At 45.4% G+C, this 26,591-nt stretch overlaps 1 protein-coding gene across 10 annotated transcripts in view; it reads right to left on the bottom strand.

The window, feature by feature from the left end:
* The window catches only part of Rbp6 (RNA-binding protein 6), a 531,138-nt gene that overhangs the window by 178,897 nt on the left and 325,650 nt on the right, over positions 1-26,591 (bottom strand). For all 10 annotated transcript variants that reach the window (XM_070658102.1, XM_070658103.1, XM_070658098.1 and 7 more), the window contains one exon: positions 14,363-14,404. In XM_070658102.1, the coding sequence (XP_070514203.1) occupies positions 14,363-14,404 (42 nt within the window). The remainder of the gene's footprint in view (positions 1-14,362; positions 14,405-26,591) is intronic.

Below are 26,591 nucleotides of genomic sequence, written 5' to 3'. Positions count from 1 at the left end.
AATAATATTATATATATATATATATATATATATATATATTAAAGTGATATAAACGCCGGGTCGCCTCGCGCCCTCCACGGAGATTTATCCTCTCGCACTTATCAGGCGCGACTTTGATCGAGCGCGACGCGAACGTTTATCGCCATCGGACACGGTTGGCTGGACTCCAGCGGGCCACGGCTATTATGTAAACAAAGGCAAGACGAGGAGGCTGATATAAATCACACGGTGCATTATATCAGGAATTAGCTGGGCGGCGCGTGGCCGGAAGATCGAAACCGGTCCAGCGGCCGCGGACCGTTCCAGCGGAGCGTGATCCTTTTTGAGTTACCGCTTAACTCCATTACACGGCCTTTCGCTAATCTCTGCCCGCCCGCACTCGTGCGAGCAGGTGCATCCGCGCTCCGTTACCCACGACTCGAGTTATCTCCGTTACACTTCAATCAACATCGGGAGCGATCTGTGCATTCGGGTACTGTGCGGGTTCCGTTCTGACGGCGTATCAATCGCGCTCTCCTTATCCGCTCGCCGCCGAAAGCAGTCTCATCGTGGATGCATGGTCCAACGCTTAGATCGATTGTAAATAAAGGGAGACACCTCCCGATCGCCAGCATCTTCCTCTAATGTCAGATATAGCGCAGCAGCGCGCTGCATGATTAACGTTTCAGATACGCTGAATACGCTTTTCCAATTTCGAAAGATCCAACGGATTTGAAAATTAATATCGACGAGACAAGGCAGTAGAATAATAACGCGTTGCGTTTTCTCTCGTAGACTCCGCAATGTTGCTTAATTAATTTTCTCAGACGTCGAATGGAATTTTATGTTTCGGTGCAGATGCGGTTTACTCTTTCTCGAGTTGTTTACGATGCAAAGTAAAAGGCATCGCGCATTTCTGTCACGGCCGGCTGTCAGCCTCCCGAGATACTGTTAAATATATATGTACGTGTGCTTCTGCATTTCTTTTTACGGGCTTTATTCGAAACGCCAAAAAGAAGGCTGCACCATCGCACGGTTTATAACGGGAAAATTGTGGCCATTCGTTGTTATGATTCCCGACCGTGATACGTGCCTTGCGATCGAAAGACACGGGACGGAAAGGCGACTTACACGCGACATACGGCCGGTTATGATCGGGCGTAAGTACGCGATATAAGATGTCGTACGGGCAGTCGTAAACCTGACGGACACGAGCAGGCATTCCTCGCTTTATTATCTGCTTTACTACTTTAATATAATAAAAGTCGAACCGCGCGGTAACAGACTCGTTGCTTTCGAAAATCCGAACTTTATCGGACGAGATCTAAATTTCGGATTGCGCCGCCGCGGATTTTTCTTTATTTTGCTGCGCCGCCCTTTTAGCCGCCACCCTCCGCGCCATGAATATATTACGCAGAATGGTCTATCATACCGCCGGAAATTAATGCCGGGGAATAGTGGCCGAGATAAGAACGACGGCTGTTTCAATGCTGAGTCATAAATAGTTGTCAAGATGTAAAAGAGCGAGATTGAAGCCTTTCGATGAATTAATTATCTGGCGACGCAAGCAGGTGGAAAAAGAAAGAAAGAAAAATAAAAATAAAAAAACTATTTTATTGCTTGATCGGTTAATGAGATAATACATTTTTCATATGTACGCATGAATTTTTGAGGGAGCAGTCGTCAGTCGAATTACTTCAGACTGTACTCCACGTGAATCCCGATTCGATGTCGCAGGGGTTTCGTAGAAATATCTAGGTATAAACTGACGTTTCACGTCGGATGTTCTTGTCATAGGAAACGCCAGCGTGAGCTCGTAGACGGTTAATTGCGGTATCCCGCGAACGAAACGTGCTCCGGATTCTGCAAAGGACAACACGGAGCAAGCACCAGCCTGAAGATTTCGCTTTTAAAAATAACTCGTGTATATAATGTTTAACTCGCGCAATGATTTTTCATTCCAGTTTTCAAGAAATAATTATTAGCGTAATTTTTTATTTTTTTTATTTTTATTACGTAGAAATTTCAGAACGTTTATTGTTATAACACGTCGATGTGCCATGTTGAAGAGATTGTTCGATTTACATCTTTTAAGCGCGCGCCATTATAAAAACAACAACGGTGCTAATATCACAAGTCATATAGACCGAGCTCGTGTGTTATTACGCAATCAATACTATCTGACCCTTAATTACTTCATTTTCCAAATTATATCTGGCAGCGTATGAATTTCATGAAATTTGTATCGCGCGTTAATTGAAATGTCAACAAATTACTTCGGCATTCCGATACTCAATAAAACAGCGGGCGTGTCGCTAATTGCAATTCTTTGTCCGTGCGTTTACACGATTTCACGCGGCGCGTAAAGTATTATTTCACTTTTCGGCGACACCGTTCCTTTCAATCGCGCAACGAAATTACACGTGATACGCGCGGCTCGCATCTCGGCCGAGGCTGATTCAATGCGAGTTTCATACACGCAAACAAGTCGAGAGGAGAAGAGGCGCAAGAATGTGGGCAAGGACGGTACTCCCGCGAAAGAGCTCTTTCCCTCTATCTCTCTCCTCCGACTGTCTGTTTCTTTATTCCTTCCTTCCTTCCTTCCGCGGTGCGATATGAGACCACACGGTGTATATTTCCTCTGGTTATTACATGCACATTCTATTATCTTGTATTCGTTTCTCCACCTTACACGCGGATCTCTCGTATTTCCTCCTCTGGCCCCCCCCCTCCCGCCTTCCCCAATATCCCGTGCCTATGCCATATTACATGGCGCGCATGCAAGTTTAACTCCCCCGTACGTCCCCGCCCCCTGCGGCTCCCCTCGCTCGCCATCACCTTCTCCGTTCCTCTCTCTTTCTCTCTCTCTCTTCCCCTTCTTCCATTTCTGTCGGTTTGAAATCCAAACTCCTGGAGATTGGTAGCGGAAGGCACCGTACCTCGCCTATCCCACAGGGAAATACATAGCCAGGCTCAATTAATACCCTCGGAATCGAAATCTTATTTCGTGCACTCGCGTTCCAACTTCCAACGGGTCTTTCACTATCTCGGTACTTCCTTCCGTCCTTCTCTAGTCCTATTTTTTCCCTTTTTACTTTAACTTGTTCTCTCCCTTCTTCCCGCCCTCTTCTTTTTTTTTTTTCTCTTTTTTTTATTTTTTTTTTTTTCGCCTCGTGAGTATTAAAAGGAACCACGGTTGAATGCGTAATGCGTCCCCACAGATTGCGGAGATTGTTATTGTTATTATTAAAAATTACGATTGTTGTGGTTGCTCTGAAAATCGACGGCGGTATAAAATTTGTGGGCGCGCGCCGTTGTTAAAATAAGAAATAACGCCTATCGAAGATATTGCTACTACAATTGTATAGGCCAGTTTATCGGTACGTGTCTTCGCGAAGCCGCGACTTTCTGACCCAGTTACGACTTCGCGTTCAAAAGCGGAAAAATATTATGACATCTTGATCAATAAAGTTCAGGATACGATATACTACGTGGGTAGATGTAATTGTTTTTTTTTTTCTTCTTCGCTGTTATTCGGAAATTTATAAGTACAGAAAATGGAATTGCGGGACAGTATGTCGTAGATATTACGACAAGTATTACGCGTTATTTGATCGAGCTTTAAATTGTTGGCAAATAAATCGTAACAATATCGACAACTTAATAACTACAAAAAAAATATTAAAAAAAAAGAATTAACTGACAAACAATGTCGCACACAAATAAAAATATTTTTAAACGAATGAAATAATTTAGGACGCCTCGCAAGAGCCAGAATTTCGCGAAAAGGCTCGGCCGACTCGCTCGCGAACGTCGCCGCGACGTTACGACGTCGAAAGTTCGCGTAACCGGAGTTATGCTCGCGGCCGATTCGCATAATGTCCGAAGTACTCCACCGGCCAAAGAAAATGCGTGGAGAGAGCCCTTTACCGCCGCTTTACTTTGGAAGTCTTCGTATCCGCTCGTGCATAAATAAAGAATATTCTCAGTCGCCCACGACCGTTTCTATCGCGATCTCTTCCTGCCTTCAACTTCACCGCCTTCCCCGTACCGTGCCCCTCCACCCGCGGCTCCTCCACGACGCCTTAAACTCTCTCGTCGGGTCTCGAGTTTCCACCCTCCGGGAACCCCCGCTCTTAGAAACAATGAGGCTCCCAATCGCATTTGCTATTCCTCGGTTCCATCGTGCGAGCCGAGCCCACATCTCGCTCCTTGCCTCTCGTTTCACCAGTAAGCCCGCGAAAGCGGTTCGCTCGCGAATCCTTTTACATTTTTATAAAGCAGCTTAATTCGCTGCCAAGACGAAATGGCATACTCGGCACTCGCACGCGGAATCGCCTTTCCGCGGAACGGGACAAGAAAATTGGGAAGAAACGAGGAAGACAGTCTCGTTTAGTAAACTTGGCCTCGATAAGAAGTTTCGCAGATTTTATCGCGCCGTTTATCGCCCTGACGCCGGCATTACAATCGATCAACGGGCGCCGTAATGAACGTTCCCTGAATGCCATTTGTGACTTTCGATTTTAGCACCTCGCAGCAGCTCCCGAATAAATAACATTATTGTAACATTTTACATTCGCGTAAAAGTGCACGAAGCAATCTACGCCGATTAAATAAGAAATTCTCCCGTTTAATCTCACCTACGAAACTTTGTCCGCCGTTAATGCATTTAATTCTCAGTGTCACACATTCGATTACACATTAGATTTTATCAACGTGAGATAATTATACCCTTCGATATTAAACATCATCCACCTTTCGTCTCCTCGTGCAGCCCGCCTGTGCTAAAATGCTGATTAATATTAACCATGTTACTCTCGCTGTTGTGATTAATACGACGTATCGATCGGCATTATCTCAACACGTAATTAATTCGAGAACATACACAGGCTTACCGTAAGAGTTATTATAGTTAGAGTCTAGGTTGTCTCTGATCGATGTATCGCGCCTGTTTTACATACATTTTACATTCACGATATACTATCACGGTTATAAATCAACGCACACAATTGAATTGTCTTAATTAAACCAAAAAAAAAAAAAAAAAAATTAGCATTAAAATATTCAGTCTCGTTAATAAATATTAAAATCGCTTCAATGAATCATTTTACACGAGACAATTGTAAAGTTAACCGCAAAGAGCTCTCTTTTCTTTCGCATAATTTTTTTTTTCTCTTTCTACAAAAAAAAAAAAAATTGTTATATAGATTTTTATGGGTTCGCAACTTCAATATCAAAAGCGTCAGAACTTGATATCACTCAAGTCGGATTTTTGTCAATATTACACGCATTTCTCGCTCTACCGGCAACCGTCAAAGTGCATCCGGTTAGTTCCCGCCGGTGGATGCTGGCCTACGTCATAATGTCGGCTCTCGGAGGCGGTGGCAGCGCGCCGCGGCGCGCTACGCCGGTTCGGTTCGGCAGTCGCGGTTTTTGAAAGCCCTCTCGACGCAAAACAGACGGCGAGGTTGCACACGAGGTTCGGGGCTATCCGCAACCGACAGCGCAGTAGAGACTGCGGTTACCAAACCGCAAGCTACTACCGTTCCAACGGTGGCGAAGGGTCAGCAGGGAACCCAGCGGTCCGGCCGGGGCCGAGGCGTGCACCGGCGATGCTGTAAACCCTCTAACGAGCTTACTTTCCCGTAATATCGGAGCGTTTTAGTTCAACCCCGGCGCGCGCTAAAGATAAATTCGTTTACGATTAATTCTTGGCCCCCGAGCCGGCGCGCCGAAATTTCTGAATCGCGAACGCGGCGGGCGTTCGCACTCTCGTAACGCGCGGCGAATTATCCGGGACAATGTTTGCGCGCCGTGCAAAATTCGTTCAAACGCTCTGACTTATATTCTCCGGTGTAACCCTGAAAATTGGCCGTGGAATATTTACGAGGCGGTTTCACCTGGATCCTCTTTTTCTCTTCCCAGACGACATTCATCTAAGGAGAGCTTTCGTCGAGTCTCCCCCATATTCTCCGGGATAGATGCGTGTGTCCGGGCGTGCGTGGGCCATATATAGCACCTCGCGATCTCTTACGAAAGGATAAAAAAAAAAAGAAGCGGGGGGAGAGCTCCTTTACCCTCGCACACTTACGAAACCTGTCGTCGTCGTCGATTGTAATAAAAGGGGGAAAAGTGGCTACAGGGTAGCGGAGGAAGCGAAACGGAAAGGTTGAAAAGGGAGGTCGGGAGGAGCGAGCCGAGGTTGCCGGGCAAGGAACGCAATCGAGCGGGATTAAACCTTCTCGATTGCTTCCAACTTCGCGCGAGTTTTCTCCCTTTCCTCCCTCCTTTTCCCCCTTCCGCGTCCCTCCCCCTCCCACTTCCCCGTGTCTCAGGCTCGCGTTTCGTTGCGGTGAAAAGACGGCCGGCGATGGTGTGCAGGGTCGAGCCGATTCCATCTATCCTCGATGCTCCTCGGGGTTAATTGGACATTTTTTATTGTCAATTTGTGATTGAGATCGCCGAAGTCTTTGTCGCCCTGAGGTGGGAATAACGGCGAGGAACAGGGTGCAAGAGAGTAGTAGAAGCGATCCTGAAATGGCGCTTTGTCGGTGAGCTCGCATTAGGCCACCCTTTGTACCTTATCGAAGGCCACGGGTATATAGCCGCTCGTCTTGGGAAAGCCGTTCTGCGGCGATTGTTCGCCGACCACAAAACGACATTTCCTACGATATCGGCTCACATTGTTGATGTGAGAATAGTCGCTTTACTCTCTGATTATTACGTCTTTAATATGTTGCGTAACAATAACGTCTACATCGATCTACTGCTCTCCCGTTACTTCAGAAAAAGTAAAAAAGAAAAAAAAAAGACGGTGATAAAATAAATAACGAGACGGCACCGTAATTTAAGCCGAAAAATCGGTATTCATAAAGCAGATATCGAAGGTTGTACCGACGCGCGGTCGAATTTTTCAATAATTCAAAGCTCTATGCGCAACGTGAACGAGAAATTGCAAACGAAGTGAGAGCGAGATGAGGGCCGAGGGATGAGATGAGAGCTTTACTATTTTCGGCCGGCGCATTGCAAACAGACGGCGAGCAAGACGAAAGATGAGCGATGAAAGGCGACGTCGCGGGATCCCCGGCTAAATCGCGCGGACTCTCAGTACGCGCTCGTACCACGGAAAAAAGCTCTGAAATATTAAACGCACAATTACTAAGCCTATTCAGGGAGATGCATCACGCGACGCGACACGCGGCGCTCGTAACGCACATACGGGAACGGTGACGAAGGGACAGAGGACGCGGCCGAACAAAGGCAGAGAAAGAGACGCGTGCCGAGACACAGGCTGCATTCCTTCTCTTTTTCCGCGTGTCGATTCAACGTGGTGATAAAAAGCGCGCCGGGGCGAAGAGCTTTCCAGCGCCCAGACATACGTAGCAAAAAAAAAGAAAAAAAAAAGCGACGCACAGAGCTATCGCCCCTCGCTCTCTCACGCTCTCTATCTGCGCCGACTCATTGTTTCCGCATTTCGATTCACCGGAGTCCGTTGCGAATCGTCATTAGAATCAACGCTGTCAAGTATATTAGAAGATACCGCGTGTCGCTATCGAGTGACGATTAAAAAAAAAAAAAAAAAAAGGAACGAAAAAAACTTGAAAAGATTACAGCCCTTCGGTCGTCTGAAAATTGTAACTGCTGTGGGAAGTTACGCGCGCGCGGATCGTGCAAATCTATTTCGCGCAGACTTCGTTTCGGTATCGGTTCAAGCTCGCCCTCGCACTCTCGCGCGGAATAATTCAGCATCCATTCCGACGTTTCGCAGACCCGTCAGAATCTAATGTTATTGCGGAAAATCAAACGTTGGATTTCAAGGTGGTGTTATCGCCGGGACATTTCCGGAGCACCCGTTACGTGTGCGTATGCATACGCGCGTAAGACAGAAGGAGGCGAGAGGTCGGCGGCGCATCACGTATAGCTATACATTATCTAGCAGCCATTTCGGTGGCATCATGGCGTGGCCGTCTGGAGTTTACGGGCTGCTCCATCACGCGGAGCTTAGCTTATCTCAATGTGACACAACATATCTGAGGCTTCCGTCTCCTGTCGGCAGGAAAACTACTGTCGGCTGCGACAAGTGGTGAATTCGGAGCGATTCGCGGTCAAAGTATACGCGGCCGCGGCTGCTCGCTTTAGGAAGTTCCCTCGAAGATTAACTCGGCGATTTATCGCGAAGGTAGAGACAGATTCGGACAACGTAACTTCGGAAGCCAATCATTACCGCGACCGTCGCGGCCGTTTCGCTCGTTTGCGACCCGAGCGCGTTGAATGCTAATATCTAGCCGCGCGAATTATTCGAATGGATATTACCTGCGAGATAAAATTAAATTGCTGCTGCAATGCAAGTTTATTCTCGAATTAATAAAGAAATTCTTTTTAATTATTATTTTTCTAAAGAAGTATATCGCGAGAATAAATTAATTAAAAAGCTAAATACATTAATTAAAACATTAATTGACGCAACGTACATTGAAACGTGTGACCAAAATCGCATCACAAATCGTTCTACACAGCAGCAAGCACGAGTACATTTTACTAATACCGGCGAAAGTGATATTCTCGGTATCCCAAGCGTGACCCCGGAACGTATCTTTTTCTTCGGCAACACATAAGCTCCCCCGGGAAGCTCCGCAATCATAAACGCACTTGGGTAGCACGAATAGCGTGAACAATCCCTGCTCGAGACTCGGACGGACCTTCGGGGACAAGGAACGACATTGCACGGAAAGTAGAGACGCCACTTACGCCGCGCAAACATTCCACCTCCGCTCCGCGTCATCTCCCTTTCTCCGTGTTTTTCTCGTATAGCCGGAAGACCGGCGAGCGAGGAGGAAAGTAGGCGCGTCAAAGAGACGGGATGAGAAAAAGCTCCGTCGGAAGGTTACGCGAGGACAAGGGGGTAGGCGGCTCCTCGGGGTCGGCCTGTGTCCACAAGATGCTGCGTGGGACGGAAGGGGAGCAAGGGAAACACGTCGTAGGGTACACAGCCGCCATAACCGACGAGTCGTCGCGCTGAATGACCCGGGCGCGTATAAAATGCATGGGATTTCACTCTAATACCGACCGGGGAGTTTGCCCGGGAGCATATTTAGCCCCGCGTAGATGTATGTAACAGGTCCCTTTTGAGCCGAGGGAACGCGCCAGACGAGATGGGACCGGGCAAAGTACGTGAACATATCTGTAATCCTTGCTCCGGTTGGAATTACGAATAAGTCTCATGGGGAAACCCCTCCCCCTTCCCTCCTCCCGATGACGTCGGTCGATCCTTTACCGCTCGGCCCCGTTGACGGCCATTACGTCACTTACGCACGAATTTATTGTGCGAATCCCTTTACTCGAAGGTCACGGATACTGGCTTCTTTAGACGTCCGAGTCTTAATTAAGAGTAACCGAGTCCGTGCCGCGATTAATCAAGCAACGTAAATCCCGAATACATTAATTTAGAATGACGTAGTCTTGAACTTATGTCAGACCTCTCTTTCATGCATTCATTGTGCATTCGAAAGGAGTACTTCACCCTTAGCATTTCGTGATTCTTGATTCTTTCATTATTCCAAACTGGATTAAATTTTTTAAATGACCTTCTGCATAACGTAGCAGGTATAATTGGAGCGTGGTATAATTGAAGAAATATAACAAAAATTCTTCTCTGCAGTTAACATAAAATTGCAATGACATTACTCTAGTGAAATTACCTTAGTGAAAAAATTAAATAGAAAAAAGAAAAAAAAAGAAAAAAAAAGGTATTGCAATCAACCGCAAGAGAGGCTAACGTGAGCTTTAATTTAAATATTCATGAAACGCACTGATTATTATATTACTACATTAATACCGGATGTTTTTGATATTCGTTTCAACGGTACGTCACAGAGTTCATCTTTGACTGGCTGGATTTATTCGCCGCGTGTAACATTAAAACAACATTATTTCAGTAAATACTCCGAAAGCTAAAATTAAGATTTAATACAGGAAGATTTACACCGGAAGCTCTTTGTCTCGAGCAAACATATGATATTTACGATTTAATTTATAACGTGTGTCTTTATCTGGAACCGTGCGCCTTCATTTTCAGTTGTTTATCGCATTAAATCGTAGACGCAGCTGAGAGCATTTTTCGTTCGAGAAGGGAAAAAAGAATATCGTTCCGCGGCGTTCCGAAAAAGTTACTTCCGCAACGTATAAGTTCGCGGAACCGGATTGCACGCGCGTGCTCGCTCGGGAAGAAGAACGTAGGCGGCACGAGGGACGCCATGCCGGAGGGTTTCGCGAGGCAAAGTCAAACAAATCATATAAGATAACATTAAAGTACGACAGTGGAGGAGGCTGTCGCGCGATCGGGGGTTACCGAGTATCGACGATATACTTGGCGCCCTGCTCGACTCGAGTGAGGATATCTGGATATCTCTCACTCAGCGAAGGAAACAAAACGAGTTCGCGAGAGGAAGAGTGCGCGGTATGGTTGTGCGGGTACGTAGGTAGAGATGTCACTGTGTGGTGGACGAAGGGGAACAAAGAGAGAGAGAGAGAGAGAGAGAGAGAGAGAGAGAGAGAGAGAGAGAGAGAGAAGAGCGAAGGGAAAACTGAACACCCTGGGGAGCCGACAGCTCGTTACGCGAGACATGGTGCAACTATCCCGGCTTTCTCACCCTCCCTTCCTAGACTTTCTTTCCTTTCCACGCATACACCTCTCTCTTTCTTTTTCCTTATCTATCTCCTCGCCAGCGTCTTTGGTCTCCCTTTTTCGCTCTCTCTGTCTTCGTCTTCTTTGCATCTCTATTTCTTCTTCCTTTTGCCGTGCCTCTCGAGCTTGCAGCGGTTGAAGTAATATCCCCGCATACATATATATATATATATATATATATATATATATATATATATTTATACATACATACACACGTATACACGACGCCCGTGTCTTATGTGTATGTATTACTACTCAGTAACAAGTGGGTATTATACCGGAGGTTGGCGATGCCATTACTGTCCCGAACAGTCGCCCGTTTCGACTAAGGGCGACGCCGCGCCATCGATGGCCGAGCGCGGTTTATGCCTAGGTGCCCCCGTCCCTTAGCCTCGGGTACGCTATAGTTTTCCAGATTGTGGTTACGGCGATTTATCGCGGTGTACTATCACCGAACGTGAGTCTTCCCTGCTTATCTGAATTATGTAATAGTTCAACTCTCCACACTTGAACTGTACACACTTGCGCGATAGCCTTCGTGAGATTAACGATATAAATTTTACACAGGCTGCATGAAACGAATATATTTTAACACGCGCGTCGACGAATATAAAAAAAAAAAAAAGAAAAAAACAACTTATACATTTGGAATTTTAGTCTTACATGTCGTATCAAAATTTATTGTATTTTGCCGTACGTATATCTCCGATCTAACCGCCGTGACGAGTCTCTAGTTCCCATTCGTTTCCGCGACTGCAAAACTTCCAGACAATTATCTGAAGTACGGCCTCGCATTTTCTCAAAAAAGCGGTAAAATCCTTGCCGGACTCTTTTTTCGTGCGTTCACCGTGAAGAAGCGTGGCAAAGGAACGGAGCAAAGGAGCGGCGTAAAGAGAGACAGGAAAGGGACGCGAGGGGGAGGGAGAGGGCCTCGGTAATGACTGTCGCTACTTTTCCGCCGTGTCGGAAGCGCATTGCGCCATTTCCGTCAGACCGGAAGTGCGGTAACAAAGAGCTTCCGGCATGCGGTCTCAAGGAGGTTGTTACGACGAGCACGGGAGCACTCGGTGACATTTCAATGAACTTTGCGGCGGGTGCCGTCCTCTTCCTAAAGTTCACCGAGTCTAACGTGCGTTTTGGGTGTTGATGAACCGGCGGTATTAAATGTCCTATTGTACGTTCTCGCGAGTGATATTAACCCAACTCCCAGCTGAGGCGGAATCGCGTCATGTGTGGCCGAGCAAAATCGCGGACTATTAACCTCGTTCTTTTAATGAGACGAGTGTTCGTTAGTTGAACGTGACGCAGTTGAGCACTTAAGATCGAACAAGCTCGTTCCCGCCCCACACGTGTTACATTACGTCGCGCAAATTGCAAAGATCCGCGAGAGAATTTTTATTTAAAATGAAAGTAAACGCGGATTTCATTTCGTTAAAAATTCTAATATTACACGCTCGCAATTAACTGCGCGTAAGCGACGTTATTTTGCATAACCGAGCGCCGCAAACTGAAATATCTCTCTCCTCTGTATCCGCGGCGAGTTGCCGTATCGCGAAATCGCGCCAAGCACGTGCGAGCGGGAAATAATTTCCTGGCATAGTTTCCAATCTCGAGACATTGGCACAACTTACTCGAACCTTCGCTACGTGAAAATGCAAAATAAAAGCGAGGCCCGAGAAGAAGCGCGTTATTTTACGAAAATTACATCTCTCGCTTTATATCCACGTTTTAAAGCGGAAGCCATATATGTTGCGCTCGTTACAGGAATTACATGCCGCGTACAATGGCAGTTGTGTTATTTCGAGTGCCATGCATTCGCACATTAGCTCGCACGACCTGCAGAATATAAATGTCGTGTGCTGCATTTCGGAAAATTTAGGTACTTGAAAATACCAGTTCCAGAAACTTTTACTGTGAAATCATCAATTTTATCGAGTTACTAGAGATTGGATTATCCGATTGCTACTAAAATGATATCTTATTATTCGTGACCCGGGATTTAAATTCAAATTTCCTTTAACTTCAATAAATTTCTTACTTCCCCGTATTTTATTTACGCGCATAATTTTTGCCGGAACGTTTTACGCAATATAATAAATTATTCCATAAAAATTTTAAATCACAAAACATTAATTAAGAAGATATTGTGCCAATTGGATTAATTTTTTACTAAAATAAAAATAATAAATGTAGAGTAGAATAAAACACGCAAGTGCAGAATATAAATTATAAATTCAAAGAAAAAAAAAAAAAAATGAGACAACATTGTCTTCAATATTAAACCGTTTTGAGGCCAAGTCTATATCGAAAAGTTATCTCTGCTTTACATTATTCTAAGAATATTTTATTTCTCACAAAGTTCCGAAGTTCGGATTCGAATTTTTGGCACCGAAACGTGCCACGTGATAGATGAGATTTAGTTGGAACTTCCAAGCAAGGTTGTCACACGCAGTGTAAAAGTGACGTTTGTCCCGATTTCGAATCTACACCAAAATGTTATATTTCTCACGATTTCAAATTTGTTTTTCCCAATTTTTGGCAAATGTTTCTCAGGCCGCGATTGCCAGACACCTTTCGTGATTGTAGAAACGTGATCCCGCTCGACGGCGTTTCGCACGTCGTAATTTCCGTCGCACACGCGCCGTAAATTATAGCCTCTTCGGGTTTCGGTCATCCAAATAAAACGCCGAAAGGAACGACCGGCGAAGCGCGGCCGAATGAAGGGGTCCGGGGATGCCGCGCGCGCGTTATAAAAACATATAAAAATGCCACGGTAGGCGAAAGTGAGAAAATAGCGCCGGGAATGATACAGGATACGAGGAACGGCCACAATGGAGCGAGACGGAGAACGCGTGGCCAAGAGGAGAGAAAGGATGCAATTAAAATTAGCGCGATTCAGTCACTCGCCCCAGTAATTCGCATGCCTGGCATTTACATTATTAAGTCGCGCAAATTTCTTTCATCACTTTGCCCGCCGCGTTTGTACGCCTGCACTCGTACACGCAATCCCTTCGTCTCTATCCAACCATTCCACGTTTTCCGCGTTATGCTTCTCGTGCGCTTTCTTCTTTTTTTTTATTTTTTTTTTATTTTTGGCGCGACCGAACGCCGTCGCTTCATTGCCACGATTATCGTCGTCGGCAAGTAATCCCGGGTTTCGAAGCGAATTACGTTTAATTGCTCTTATTGCTAGGACCGGTCGGCTTTATTATTCCCTCTTCAATCACGCCCTCCGAACGCGCCGTCATTTGACTTTTTAAGCTGTCCCTCCTGCCCTACGTCGATCCCGCCGACGCCAACGCGTTTCCACATCCGTGCTTTTTCTGCGAGCGGCAAAAACACCGCGTTCCAAATGAACGTTGTGCGAACCCGGCTACGAGTAATTCTCGTTAACCCGCTATTTCACTTTGCCACGCCGTCGGCCGAAGGGATTGGTATTATAAACGTCAGCGTCAACTCGTTCGCAAATGGATAAAGCATTTCAATTCTTCATGTTAGAATCATTTCCGATGAAGTTTGCATGTAACGGCGATTTTCAATTCCTCGCGTACAAGATTAGCTCCGATGCCAGAAACGAAATGTCACGTTGACATGAGTACATTTTTTTTAAATAGTTTTATTTATAGTAACTTCGCTTAGAATTAATCAATCAAAAATTCAGCATAACAGTAATTAAGTAAAGAAAAAAAGTTTTCTTACCTTTGGATGTGTTCTCCTAGGAAATGCTACCTTTGGGTCGATCTGAAACAGAGGGAGAGTCGAAAATTAAATAATTTAAAATTTAATTGGCACGCAAAAATGTCATAAATCAACATATACAAATCGGTATATAGCGGCTTGTTTAAGTTTCCCCGATGATAAATCTCAAACTGCCTCGGAAGCACCGAGTTCCGTCGAGGATATAACCGCGAAAAGAACATTACGCGCCACATGCGAATTCAAACTCGGAGACAAATCTTGTTCGCCCGCGAGAGTTTTGCGGGGGTGGGCGGGTGGGGAAGGAGGGACAAAAAGAAGAAGCAAATATGAAAATACGGCAAGCAGAAGAAACAATATGAAAATAGGTATTACACGCAAGCGCAGTGGGAAAAGCAAAGAAACAAGAACAAACGAACGGACAAAAGGAGAAAGCTCTCGGCGGGCTGTTTTCTCAGCTGGAATCCCCATTACAATTAATTACATAGTAATAAAGAGTAGGTGCTCGAGAACTCCAAATCGACTAACCGAAACCCCGGTCGCCGTCTTTTTTCACTAGCCGGGCGATCCCGAGGGGGACGAACAGAGCTACCAAGTCGAACATAACGGCGCCTTACGTTCCGCATCTTGTTAAAAAGCCGTAACCGCCCTTGATTGTCCCCACGAAAAATCGTTAGAACTTCAGACGTGACAATTTCCGAGCAAATCCCGTATATACTCCTCGAATCTTTAACTTTAATAAGCGACGCTTAAAGTTTTGCGAGACTCGCAAGTTCGCTGATAAATAAAAATATAATGTTGCATTAAATTCGTATTACTCGTAATATTTTGTATTATTAACGTTATAGTGCTTTGATGTACGTGGCGTTGGACTTGCGTTACTTACAGCACTGCGAGATAAACAACATCATGAATATTAAGCTCATGGAAATCCGTAGGAGTATTTATTGTTAATACTAGAATTTCCGGAAAATACGGTGCCGCTACTTGAACGCGGGGATCAGCTCTGGTTCCGCCGGTTGTTCTAATACTAAATGAAACAATGTCTGTCTCTTTCCGCGGCCCTTTCCCTTCCTTTCTTCCGTTCTCTCTGCATTCTCCGTGCGCATTCGGTGCTAAACGTTACTGCTTAATTTCATCGTGCCACTTGCCACCGCCGACTAGAAAACTCCGCAATGATTCCTCACCGCGAAAAGCAAATAATAATTCGCAAAACTACGTTACATCGTTATTTAAGAAAATTCGTTTACACAAGCTGTAATATTCTTTTTTTACGTAATGCATTAAGTTGGCGCGTTTTTAATCGCTTGTGCCTAATTAACAGCGTCGAAAAGTATCGTCGACGTGTCACAAAAGAAGGCAGTTTCGTACGGATCGAAGGTAAAATTTTTGCGAGTTCTTTAGCGCCGGATTTTCTCGAAACAGAGAGCGACCGGCACCTCGGGCGGTGGAAGCCACAAACGTGGTAATGACAAGCAAGAGAACCCGCCCGCCGCCATCGCAACCACCAGGCACCGTCAACGTCATCATCCACCCCGACGCAACGCGGCGGTTCTCTCTACCTATCTCTCTTCCCGTACTCAGAAACCACTCCCGTTTGCATAATCCCCTACGGCGAAGTTCACACCGGCTCGCACGCTCCCGGACAAGAGAGGTGTCTCGACAACGGCGGCGACGAGGACGAGGACGAGAGACGGGAGGCGAGAAACGAGAGACAGTCTTCCCGCCTTTCTTTCGCTTTGGTAATACCTCTTCTTCTGATCTCGCCTTCTGATATAAGGGAACGGCAGGCGGGGATGAAGGAAGTGCCTCTCAAACTTCGCTACTGCACCCGCAGGAGCTATTTGCAACGGATTTCGCTGTACATGTCGTTCGCTGGATACGAAGTTGCGAGCTATGACTACGGTTTGGATGCATGTAGATATCTAGAAATTGGAACAACCGCATTTCTATCTCATAGATGCAAGAATGAAGAGAGATTTATACGAGAGTCTAACCTTGTAATATAAGATGGACATTGTTACGAGTTTTCATAAATCTTCCAGCGATGCTACTCGTTCTTTAATATTTAATTAAATCGCTCCAGATCCGCTTGATAATTACACAGGCTCATAAAAAAGTTATACGTCACGATCGCCTGCGCGTACGCACTCTTTAATTTTCACGTAAACTGTGAAGTAAATTTCTGTTACGATTTATTTTATACATATGTCATAAAAAAATATTTTGCCTACATGACTCGCGCGCGCGGTGTCGTCCTGCACAAGATGTCCACGAACTCACTGTACCGCTACGTAACGGTCAGCACGGAAAGACGGGGGGGTCCGAACGTAGTCCCGCCAGTGCGTCACCTGATATGCGGCAAATTTCTCGGTGATATACGTAACTCGCGCGCGCGGTGTCGCCCTGCACAATATGGCTGACGCGACGCGACGTACATAGCAGCGAGTCACGCTACGCGCCGAATATTTGTCAGATAGTACTTATAAATATATTTGTATAATACAGTGACTGTCTGTCTAATTAACCCAGAGAAACTTTCGTCTTTTTCAGATAATAATCGAGAGGAGAAGGGAACGTGCCGTTCGTCGTTGATGATCCGGCCCAACGTTCGACAATCTGAGAGAAGAAAGAGGCCTCGAAAAGGTATTACGTCTCGACGGAGCAGCCTCGAGAGTAAGGCATTATTTTTGGCGGTCGAGCAAGCGGCGAGAGTGGCCTTGACGCTACATTTTTTTCTCAGACGGGTCAGTCGCGCCACGCATTACGCACACGTACCGCGCGACGGGCAGTCTTGCCCTTCTCGTCGAAAGGTAATTCTACTCAATACTTAATGATATTAATTACTCGCGAATTAACTTTGATTTATTTCCCCGTACGTGTAGAGTATTTTAGCACGACACGTTTTTCGATTTCTGCCTACATCATTTTAATACGTTTCAGAAATATATTTAATTACTTCTTTTTCTGTTTAGATTAAAGTAAAGACATACGCGTCGCGTTGAAATTAATATTCAATTAATACTCAACATAACAATCGGCGTTTTAAATTCTTTACAGCGCGTTTAAATTGCGTGAGGGAAAGAGGAGCGAGGAAAGGGGCCAGGAAAGGGCGCTAGGGTGGGGGAAGCGAGCGCCGAGCCGCGCTACCGCTCTCACTCTCTCTCCCGCTAGCGACCGTACATGCAGCACCTACGCAAGAGACAAGCCACGTGCACCGGAAGTATTACACACATGCTACGCACGACGTATCACGGGTGGACTTCTCCAAGGAGTGCTTGGCATGCGGAGACTCCTTGTGAGGAGATCCTATTCCACAAAAGTAAGTTTTATTCCCATTTACGAGTATATTACAATCGTGTTCTTGGAAGGATCGCTGATAATTCCGAACAAGTGATTAGGCTCTTTTCGACCGGGTTTCGAGAGCAAGTCGGTCGCGGATTTATTTCTACCGCCCGTGTGTGGAAAATTCTTTCGTGCGCGATCGCTGCGTAACGAGAAGAAAACGGCAGAGGTCGCGACATGTGTACATAGCTCGTGCGGGCGTACGTGGCTTATGTTGCAGTAGGTGAGTCGCGCAATGGTCACGTCATCTGGCGATCACCTTGGCGCTGTTTTAGTCGAGCCGGTCGAGTACGTAGTCAACCGGAGCAGTTACGCGTTGATAAATAACTTCATTCTCAGCTCGTAAAAAGGTTAGCTAGCGTGAATTTAAGTTGTGCGACCGATATCCTACACTGATAAAGTACAATTATGGGTACGATTTAGTCACGGCGGGCGGATTCAACATCCTGGAATATTAATCATAATGCTAACAAAATAAATTTCTCTTCTGTTTCAGATAAAGACCGACCCTGAGGAGGAACTCAAGTACCGTTGTCGCCGATAACTAATATACGAACCGCAGCCGGTTTGTCGGATTTATTTTGGGAGAGATCTTTCGCGAATGTCTCGTGCATCAAAGGAAGATCCCGGACCATACCAGACGTTCTGAGAGGAGGAGGAGGCTCAGGAAGGGCATCGGGCATTGCGGAGCCACTCGGAAGGTAAGAATCATTTTTTTGTCTATACAAAATTAATAGATTTGCCGTTTAGACAACCAGAAAAAAGTTTTTAAATTATTTCATTAATAAATTAACTTAAAAACGCGTATAGATTTTTTTTAAAGTAATGATAAATATTTTAACATCTCTACAATGAAAATCTTTATTTCTTTGTTACAGATAAAAGTGCCAAGGAGAATTCAAAGTGCCGTCACCGCCGATATTACTATTTAAACGAACCGCAGCCGGTTCGTCGGTCGTTTTTACGGTAGTGTCGCATAGTATTCGGGCGGGTGATTTTATAATACGATTTTGTTTTCAAACGGGAGTGTCGTGATAGTATCGCGCGGTAAATAGTGTTAAATTAGTAGTAGTTCTCGCGATTCTAAATTCACGGTCGCGGTTTTCGCGTCTTGTGCGCGGAAGGATGACTCGACACATCCCAACTGAGAGGAGGAGGAGGCCTCGGAAAGGCATCCTGCTTCAGCGGAGCAACGTTTTGGTAAGGATCTTTTTTCCTTTATATAAAATTAATTATAGCTTTGGTTTATTTATGTAAAATGATAAAAAACTTTATTTTTAATTTTTTTTTAATTAATAAATTACTTAAAAACGTGTAAAAAAATTTTTGTTTAAGCCAAAAACCATTTTCAGCATGTCTGCAATTTAAATTGTTCATTTATTTGTTACAGGTCCTCGTCAAACATCTCCGCTGCTGCGCATCATACCGTGAGTAAAGTTTTTTCTTCCTTACTCTACATATAAGAACTTCGGGTGGGAAAATTACTTTGCATATAGAAAACTATTAATTTAAAAAAAGATTTACGTAAATCAAATATTTCGTGTACGTCGCGTAAATCGTATACCTCGCAAAAAAGAAAAAGAAAATTAATTTTGAATCGATTCAACATACTTAATGTATTTTTAACATTCAACATTTTAATTCCAAACTTTCTCTTCGTAACGAAGATTGCGTTGCAAAATAAGAATAAATATCAACGATATCTAGAATGCTGTCTATCTTCTCGTAATCACTTTTCTCCATCTGATGTAATAAGCGTTGTCAACGGGACGCAATTCGTGGTCGTTCGGTCGATCAACGTGAGACCCTTCGATGTCCCATTCATTTGATTCGTCTCACCGAAGCGATGGTTTCGCGAGGGCAGAACAGAGAGTTGGTAACGAGGAGATAGAAAGCGAAACGGGAAGCGAGAGGAACGAGGCGCGTTGGCACGCGAGAGAGAATGAGAGCGTTGCCGGGAGAACGAAGCGGTAGCATTACCGAGAAAAATCGAGAGGCTCGAAGCCATTTTCGCAAACATAACCCAGTTACCCGATATCTCGCGAAATGATCGGCCGCCAACCGTCGTCGTCGTCGTCGTCGTCGTTCTCGTCGTCGTCGTTCTCGTCGTCGTTGTCGAAGACGATAGAAATTCAATCTGGTTGGCACGCCTGGAAATTGGAAGAGCCACCTACCTCTGGATGCTTCTACCCCGAAGGGGCGCGGTAGAAAGGAGAGCCTCGAGTCGGATCGGGAGCATTTGGAAAAGTAATTCACGACGCCATTCTTCGCGACCCCCGCTTGCCACCCCCGCGACGCGCCGGGAAGCGGTGCGGTCTCGCGTACCGAGACCTCAATCCGGCCCTCTCCGTTTCTCCGAGGGCGGACTGCATCCGCGGATAACGCGAACGAGAATTTTCGCAGACAAACTCGCGTTAATTCCGGTAGGAATTCGAATGCCGGTTAAATTGTTATACGAGGTATGTGGTCGCGAGCGCTCGTATCAAAGACAGAGGAGACGCGGATATGGCCGAGGGAGGCCGTACAATGTTAAAGTTTCAATTATAACGCCGAGAACGAACGATTTGCGGGCTCGAATCACGAGCATTTCCGTCGAAAATTCCAACACCGGCGAGAGAGCGTGTGTCTTTTAATAGGCGAAATTTATTTTTGACAATTCTATTAGCACGCTTTTAAATCTAATAAGACAAGCGTTTGAGTCGACGCCTTTGACGGCGGATCTAAAAGAAAACGGCTACAAGAATCGTCTTCATTGTCTCGATTAAACGCAAGGCGACGCCTTTTTTTTTTTTTTTTTTTTTTTTAATACGGCCAATAATTCGTACACAGCACGCATAATTTCTTCTAATTACTTTATCAATTGCCTCTTTATAATGACGAAACTCTCCGGTTATTTATCCGTCGCGCGATTTCTATTTCTACAGCGCGACTTCGCCATCGGCTCGTTAGCTGTTTAAACAGAGAGCGCGTTTATAATTTATTTCTATCCCGAATTCCCGTCTCGGTTCGGACAACATCGAACTCGAACGCAGAGAGGCGGCCAGTTTCGTTGCCAATAGAGACAACGAGGGAATTCATCGGTGATGCCGTATTTGGCGATGTGCGGAATTTTGGAGACGGAAATTATTATTAAATTTTGGAGAGGGAAAGAGAGAGAGAGAGAGAGAGATCGGCCGATTCGTTTCCATTTTCCGCGAGTCGATGGTAACAGTAACAGTGCAATAGCGTTTGCTCGCCTCAAATACTCGGTTAATTCGCTCGACAAATTAAAGGCAAATACGCGACCGCGATTTTGCAACTGATCATTTCCGCCGGACTTTGCCGTCGCTTTTCCCCGCCGTTTCCTTTATTACCTCGTCGCCCGACGTCACTGTTGTGAGAACGGAGACATTGTCTAAGCGCATCCACTGGGAAAAAGTACTTGGCGTTTTTAAACCTTCAACGATACCCGTTGAAAGATAAATTGTCCTTGCAATTACATTAAAACTCGAATGTATTTCTAGCGGCAAGAAACGCGTATCAATTTTTTTCTTTTTTTTTTCTTTTTTCATCGCGAAAAGAATTATGATAATGCACGGCGCATTGAAGCGCGAGCACGTTACACCTTTCAATTTATTATTTTTGCGGTTATTACGGGGCTTTTACACGTGAAAACTTTGCGTCGTAAAGTCTCACGTTAAAACTAAAAAATAAAAAATAAAAAAAAAAATGTTTCGTGGAAAAGAAAAGGACCATTATTCTTTTCATACAAGTGCGAATTGCAAAGCGTAGGCGAGTACGACTGTGCGCTATACATATATACTGGCGGTCAGTTATTACGCACGACTGAGCGATTGCTTTTAATATTCGCGCCAGCTGCGTGCTAAAGTACTCTTCGCGACGTACCCAAGATGTATAGGCCGATAAAAATGGATTACTGCTTCGATCCAACGCACAATACTCTCCACGCGCGAACGTCGTTATCGCGATCGAGGCGAGGCCCGGAAAACCATCTACGTCGATGGAAATCCGCTTCGCGATGAAAGAGGATCGCTTAATGCGATCTGGAACTTTTAACGGAGTCAAAAGAAACTCGCTCTTGCTAACGACCGGCTAAAAAAAAATACACCTTTGCCAAACTACATGCAGCTAATATCAAACTAAATTAATTTTAATAATTAATTAAATTATTTTCGTTAAAAAAAAAAAGACCAAAAAGTTTACCACGTTAATTAAAAAAAAAAAAAAATTGCGAGTAATCTGAAATTAATTAAATATGTTGCATAAAGTGTGACATTGCTACCGCAAATATTCTACGTTATTTCAAGTTCCCGAACGGTGGACGACGTATGTTTCGTCTCTGCCGGAGTTCATGGTTTTTCGGATTTTTAATAACAACGCCTGTCTTCGCGACAACGTCATCGACATTCGGCGCCAGCCAATATCGCGGCGCGATGTACCTTTAACGGCTGCCATCTGGATGGCTCTTTACACCGGCGGCAATAGAAAGCGATATGAAAGCGAATAAGTAACGATTAAAATTTATAGGAAAAGTTATGATGTACGAGGGGACTGCGCCTGTTATTATAAATATTGAGTCATGTAGGGAGAATTTAAATCGTTTACGCGTGATTAGAATATATTTTAAGATACAACACGTAGAATAGGTAAAGTCGACGTTTTAAGCAAATCGAACGTTTCAATGAGTAAAACGGATGCACCTCGGGATTTTCGTGAAGACATTGAATTGCAATTCACTGCCGGTCGCGATCATCGGGAAACTTTGTCCACGGCGGACAATGCAATCCTCCCCTGTCGATATTGCGGACATCAGAATCTCGGCGAGCCCCAAGTTATCGAGAGGCCAAGTCGAGTCGGCTATTCCGGAAACGATCTCGAGAAACTCTGGGTACGGGCATAACGGCAACAGCAACAACGGCAGCGACGACAACGAGGACGTTGCTGTCGCGGCGAACAGTGACAAAACAATTAAGCAACTCATAACTGCCTAGCGCAGCCGCTCTACGGACACCGTTCTCCGCTCGCCGAGCTTGCGTCAAAATGTCACGGGCAACGAGGTCCACCAGACCGAACTGAAATTGCAGCTCGCGAGGGCGTGTAGCGGGCATAATGTCCTCTCGTAAACTCGCGCCGCCGCCGCGGAAGAGGGCATCTCAGGAAACTCGGGGATTCGCGAAATGGCATCGATGCATCGCGCCGGCATCGCAAATACGACGAACTTATCCGCGCGAGCGATAAAAAGAAGCTTGAAGTAGAGTCCGCATTGTTTCGGAAGCTGCGCCCGTTGCTGCCGCGAAGCGAAAAAATTTTTTTTATTATTGCACCGCGCGTATTTATTTTAAGCCGTTCGCAAAATCGAAACGACGAAAATCTCAAACGATTAAAAATCGTAATAATGATAATGGGGAATTTAATCACAGCGACGATTCGCCGGTATATAGTTCGCGAATATATCCGACGGTATTGTTTTGCGAATGGAATGGCGCTGACAAATACCGCACAAACGATAGCAAATGTTAGAAAGAAGAGTAGGATACATGGGAGCGCGGGCGCAACTTCCCGTTTCTATTGGGATACCTCGGGAGAGGCTTTTGTGCAAGACGAAGGAATTCGACGAAGCTGAATCGGGAACGTGGCTGGCAGCGAAGAAACGGGAGAAAACGACGAGGCGAGCAAGTCTTAGAAGAATTACCGAAAGCGTTTCATGCTCTCTCTCTCCCCCCCTGCCACCGCCGTCGCCGCCACCGCCGCCGGCACGTCAATGCTCCCGGGCGATAAAGTGCTTTTCTTTACGAAGCCACCATCCGTCGCACAAGCGCGGCCAATCAGGCGACAATGGCTCGTAAATTCGAGCCAATCAGCAGGGAAGCCGAGACGTGACCGCGACCACCGCGCGATATTGCTTATGAATTATTTAAACGGCCGGAACAACAACGCTCCCGTCGCGCCCGCCTCCGTTTTGATTTCGCGGCGGAATATTTCGCGGCGTGTAAGAAATCCCATCCCGTAGGCGCGTTCGAGATTTTAGACAAAGGGTAGCTTCTTCGCGAGGCCGCGTGCAATTAACCGCTATCGCCTTCCGCGAAACAATGATTTCTCGCGAGCGCTCAGGAAAATGCAAAAGATCGAGGAGGGAAAAAGCTCAAGTCCGGCCAAGTGTTCCTGACAATTTAGATGTTTGCCGGCAAGAAGGCGCACTATGCAATTAGCCGACAAGTTCCAACTTCGATGATGGAGGACACGCTTCAGCGTTTCCAGCACGTTCCCCGATTCCCTGCTGCCTAACCGCTTACTTCGTGGGAAAGCCTGCAGCCTCCTCGGCTTTCGAGAACGTGGATTATAGCACATTGTCCGTGAGACACTGCCTGAGAACTCGCCATTGATTTTCTAACGATTACTTAAGACTTTCCCTCGCTCTTCGTTCTCCAACTTGTACAATGGATTATAATGTTTCTCTTTGGAAACTGTCTCCTCCTCCGCGTTGCATGTATTTTCTGCGCGCCATTAAGTCCAACATTTCGACCGAAGTCACCGTGCGCCATTGTATTAATTTCCAGAAGCAAGAGAACTATGCTTATTCGGCAATTAAAATTTTATCCCGTTAACAATTATTCGGAAAGTATTTTGCGCGCAATCTCGCGCCAGCGACAATTTCTTGAAGATTATTTTGCCCGATAAAAAAAAAAAAAAAGAAAAAGAAAAAGTAAAGTTTATTTTTCTAATGTTCCTCGTGACGTACCGGCGCGCTAAGACTTCCTCTTTGTATTTGCATCGCAACGTTCGCTCTCGGACTTTCAATGAGCCTCAATCTCATTACATAAATCGACGTGGTGAGATATCATAGCGTGAAAATCCCCGGCAAAACGCTCCCCCTCGCATTACGGCCCCGGTGCTGAAACTTTTATTCCACCCTCGTGGGAGAATCCTCCCCGTCTGCGTCGCGAATTCGTTTCTCCTCCGAGGAAGCGACGGCCGACCGAGGTGGAAGCGAAACCCGCGCGATTCAGGAAGCTCTCGCGCGCGTCGCTGATTACATTCGTAATTATTATGACGTGTTAATACGCGCGTAGCAGCCGCACGACGAGCTCAATAGATCCCACACTCCCCCGTATCTCGTCCTATCTACCTTCCGCGAGTCGGGCCATTATTCCACCCTCCGTCCCGCCGTTGCGAAACATTTCCCTTCACCCCTGGCCGAGCTTTGTGCTACAAATGCCTCGCACGCGTGGCTTCGCCCTTCCCGCCCTCGCGCGCCGGTCTTCCCATCGTACTTTCCATTTCGACGTCACGTCCCACCTTAAACGATAACGCTTGCCTCGGAGTATCTCCGTCCGCGCATCCAGCGCCTCGTTAACGTCGTTCCCATCGATCTCGGGTGACCCTGACCTCGCCTCGAACATGCCCGATAGCCGGAAATTGGTCCGTTAAGGAAACAGACATTACGGACAGCCAATAACTTGAGCAGGACAGCATGGTGATAGTATCGTTAAAACACTTATTGTAAATTTCTCCCTTCGTTCGCATTCGTTGACTCCAATATGGTTCATAATTCATTTTAATTAGCGTTAAATTTTTTTTTTTAATATTTCTTTTTTTTTATAATTATTATTAAAAGCATCACTTTTTTGCGCAAAGTTTAAGTATTCCAATATTCGCCCGCGCTTGAAATTAATTCAATTTAATAGCAAAGTGTACAATACTGTAATTGTTACGCTTTAAAAAATGTCTCGTTTGTTCTCCGACGTTACAAGTCAGCTTCTCTCGAAATATCGCACGATTAAGCGGATATCCCTGGTTCCTTTGGCAGCGAGGGGGAATTGTTTCTACGAGGTTTTTAAATGATAGCATACAAGTCTTTGCTTGTCATTTACTTTTCGAAGTAGAGAAAGAGTATGCGAGGTCCCTGATATTTTCGAGAGGAAGAGGAGGAGCCGATTGTATGTGTGTGTGTGTGTGAAAAGCGAACAGACGTAAAGAGAAGAAAAGCAGGGGAGAAGAAAAAAGAGAAAGAGTAAAGGAGAGGAGCGCAGTTCTTGTGTGTACCGCACGAGAGTAGAGTTTTACGCGTGTTTAATCTGGAAATGGATCGCCCAAGAATACGCTTCTATGAGGCGAGTTGAAGAGGCCGAGAGGGGAAACAGATGTGGAGGAAAGATAGACGAAGAAGAGAAAGAAAGAGAGAGAGAGAGAAACGGATGAAATAGACTACTTCGTTGTGTCTCTCTTCTCCTGCATCTGCTCTTCTTCTCGTTTTTCCCTCCTTTCGTGTTCCACCTTTTGCTAAGTCGCGCGACACGAACTGGCCAGCAACTGCTAGGAAACGCGCGAATAACTTCTTGCGATCGCGGTTCATTACGCAAATTACACATTTGTACAGGACGCTGAAAACAAGATACGTATAATTTAACTATGTAAGTTGTTGTAGCGCTCAAGTAAAAGCGGGATCTCTCCCGTGCGCGTAATTAGACCTTGGGTTTTTAATTTGTTTTTTTTTTATCTCTTTTTTTTCTTTTTTTTTTTACCTTAAAATCCATCGCAATCAAATCTGAAATTTTAATTAAACTGAAATTTATTAATTCAACGTAAATGGAAAAGTGCAGTCTCGCAGGTATACGCGTAAAGTTTCGTTTGTCGAAGTTCTGTAACTTACAAACCCTTACCGATTTTCTTTATAATACACTTTGAACTTGCAAAATCGGTACAAAATTAATGACACTTTCGCGAAAAGTTGGCGTGCCTCCCACCGTACTTCCGCACCCTTATTATGCCACCAATCTCTATATGCTTGCCGAGTAAGTCTAATGTAGGATAACAATACGAGGAATGTATACTTGGGCGAACATATTGTCGGTAGTTTATACATAATTCAATGGGCGCAGTCAAGAAT

Source organism: Cardiocondyla obscurior, linkage group LG06 (genome assembly GCF_019399895.1).
Source record: "Cardiocondyla obscurior isolate alpha-2009 linkage group LG06, Cobs3.1, whole genome shotgun sequence".
Classification (NCBI taxonomy): domain Eukaryota; kingdom Metazoa; phylum Arthropoda; class Insecta; order Hymenoptera; family Formicidae; genus Cardiocondyla; species Cardiocondyla obscurior.
Note: the sequence above shows the minus strand (reverse complement) of the source record. Positions and strands in the feature narration are given on the sequence as shown.